Source organism: Trichinella spiralis (assembly GCF_000181795.1).
Source record: "Trichinella spiralis strain ISS 195 chromosome Unknown Scfld2644, whole genome shotgun sequence".
Lineage (NCBI taxonomy): Eukaryota > Metazoa > Nematoda > Enoplea > Trichinellida > Trichinellidae > Trichinella > Trichinella spiralis.
In genome coordinates, this window is record NW_003529583.1 from 1,859 (window position 1) to 4,231 (window position 2,373).

The 2,373-nt window shown below is 33.5% G+C and overlaps 1 protein-coding gene across 1 annotated transcript; it reads left to right on the plus strand.

The window, feature by feature from the left end:
* Positions 1-730: 730 nt before the first annotated feature.
* On the plus strand, positions 731-2,339 carry Tsp_12472a (intermediate filament protein ifa-1; the record flags this gene model as incomplete). Its single annotated transcript, XM_003368339.1, has 7 exons — positions 731-783; positions 982-1,168; positions 1,290-1,385; positions 1,455-1,616; positions 1,725-1,850; positions 1,909-2,197; positions 2,273-2,339. Coding segments are annotated over exons 1-7 (980 nt in total), but the record flags the coding sequence as incomplete, so codon positions are not given.
* Positions 2,340-2,373: the final 34 nt, after the last annotated feature.

A 2,373-nucleotide genomic window follows, 5' to 3' on the forward strand; every position in this document is an offset into this window, starting at 1 on the left:
ACAGTTGTTGACTTGATGGTGTAAACTTGTTTCAATTTGGCTTGTTATCAAAAGTCTGATTTTTGTGGGTTGTGAAATTTATGATAAATAATAAACGCGCATCGCTATTTTCAATAAGGCAAAATTGTAAAAATTGATCTCACTTTAGTTATTTGATTGCGTATATAAATTGCATTACTGACCTGAAATAATATTCTCTATTTACCATCTTCTTCAAATTCCACCCAGTATATATATATATATATATGCATGCATCATTTTCATCAAATATTTTTCATTGGGCTTGTTTTTCACTATGCACAAGTGAATGAATAGTAGTTTGGTCAGGGTGAGATAGATGGTGCTTCTTGTTGCAAGGGTCGCATGTTTGTTTATGAGCTTTTATATGTACATTTCGACTCAAACGATAAATCAACCTTGTCAGCCAACAGCAAATTGGTCACGATGTGCAAATATTAATATTTTCTTCTATATCGTCATTCGACAAATCAATATTTTATTAAAAATTAATCTGTGAAATATATAAAGTAAAAATTTTTTTACTTTAAAATATTTTAATTACTATATGTTGTTTGTTGTTGTACAGTTGATTTTTCACTTTTACCAACGTGGTGGAAAACTTTTGGACCGAACGAACGCCAATGCAACAAGCAAATTGTTTGTTTTATTGATTTCTTTTTTCTGATTGCTGTTTAATGTATTGGCCGAAACAAAAAATTTCATTATTCTAATGTTTCGCACAAGTTTAATCAAACAGCAAGCAAGTAATTCTCTCTACGCAAAGTAAATTACAAGCCGAACCAGTTGAGGCATGGGGAGGGGGGGGGGCTACTTGCTTGTTGAGTGTTTTTTTTTATTAAAATTGAAACTTTCATTAAAACGCGCATTTTTCAATTTGATTTCATATAATAATAATAATAATAATAATAAAATTAATTATAGTTTACATTGAAATATTTTGTTTGTTTATTTTGCTATCAGGTATGAAGATGCTTTACGTCAACGTGCTGGAGATCAGGAAAAAATCGACGGTCTGTTGACACAGTTGAGCGAGCACGAAGCTGAGGCGAATTTGCTTCGTCGTCGAATTGAAGGTTTGGAAGATGAAGTGAATCGAATGAAAAAGGAAAATATGCGCTTGCAGAGTGAATTGAACAAAGCTCGAACGGTAAGCAGACGATTATTGCGATTATAAAATTATGCAAATTGTATTTTCTAATTTAAAAAAAACATCTCATTTAATTGAATAAATAATTCATCCACATTTGTGGTGCAATTGATCATTTCAGGATTTGGATCAGGAGACGCTCAATCGTATTGATTATCAAAATCAGGTGCAAACTTTGTTGGAAGAAATTGACTTCATTCGTCGTGTGCATGATCAAGTAAATTTGATTTTTTTTTCTTACTTTAATTATCATTATTAAATTAAAAATTGTTCCTTCGTCGTAAAGGAAATCAAAGAATTACAAGCTTTGGCCGCTCGTGATACAACTGCCGAAAATCGTGAATTTTTCAAAAACGAACTTGCACTAGCCATTCGTGATATTCGCAACGAATACGATTCAGTTTCTCTACAAAACAAAAGTGATATGGAATCTTGGTATAAGTTGAAGGTGAGGAAAGGGTGTTTCTCAATCTTATTTTTAAAAAAAAAAGCATTTTATTATATTACGTTTTGCAATATTAAGAAAGTGCAAAATATTTTCTTTTTTTTAATTTAGGTTCAAGAGATTCAGACAGCATCAGCTAGACATACAATGGAGACTGGATACCAGAAAGAGGAAGTGAAACGTCTTCGTTCACAGATGGGCGATTTGCGTGGCAAGTTGGGTGATTTGGAAAGTCGAGTAAGTGAAAATTTCAATTACAATACAATTTTTTCGGTTTAATTTTCTCTCTTTCTAGAATTCATTGCTGGAGAAACAAGTTCAAGAATTAACATACCAACTGGAGGATGATCAACGTCAGTATGAATCGGCATTGAATGATCGCGACGGACAAATAAGAAAAATGCGCGAAGAATGCCAGGCTCTTATGGTCGAATTGCAGATGTTGCTTGACACCAAGCAGACTTTGGATGCGGAAATTGCCATCTACAGGAAGATGCTTGAAGGTGAAGAAAATCGAACAGGTCTGCGTCAACTCGTCGAGCAAGTTGTCAAAACTCGAAGCTTACAACAACAAGAAGATACTGGTAAAAAGCACGACGACATAGATGTTTTTTCTTTTAATGTTTGTTTGAAATTTAAAAAAAATTGTTTTTTTACAGAAAGTATGCGTGTAGTGAAAGGAGAAATGGCGACAAGAACCAGCTATCAGCGATCAGCGAAGGTAATGTTAGCATCAGTGAATGCAACCCGGATGGGAAGT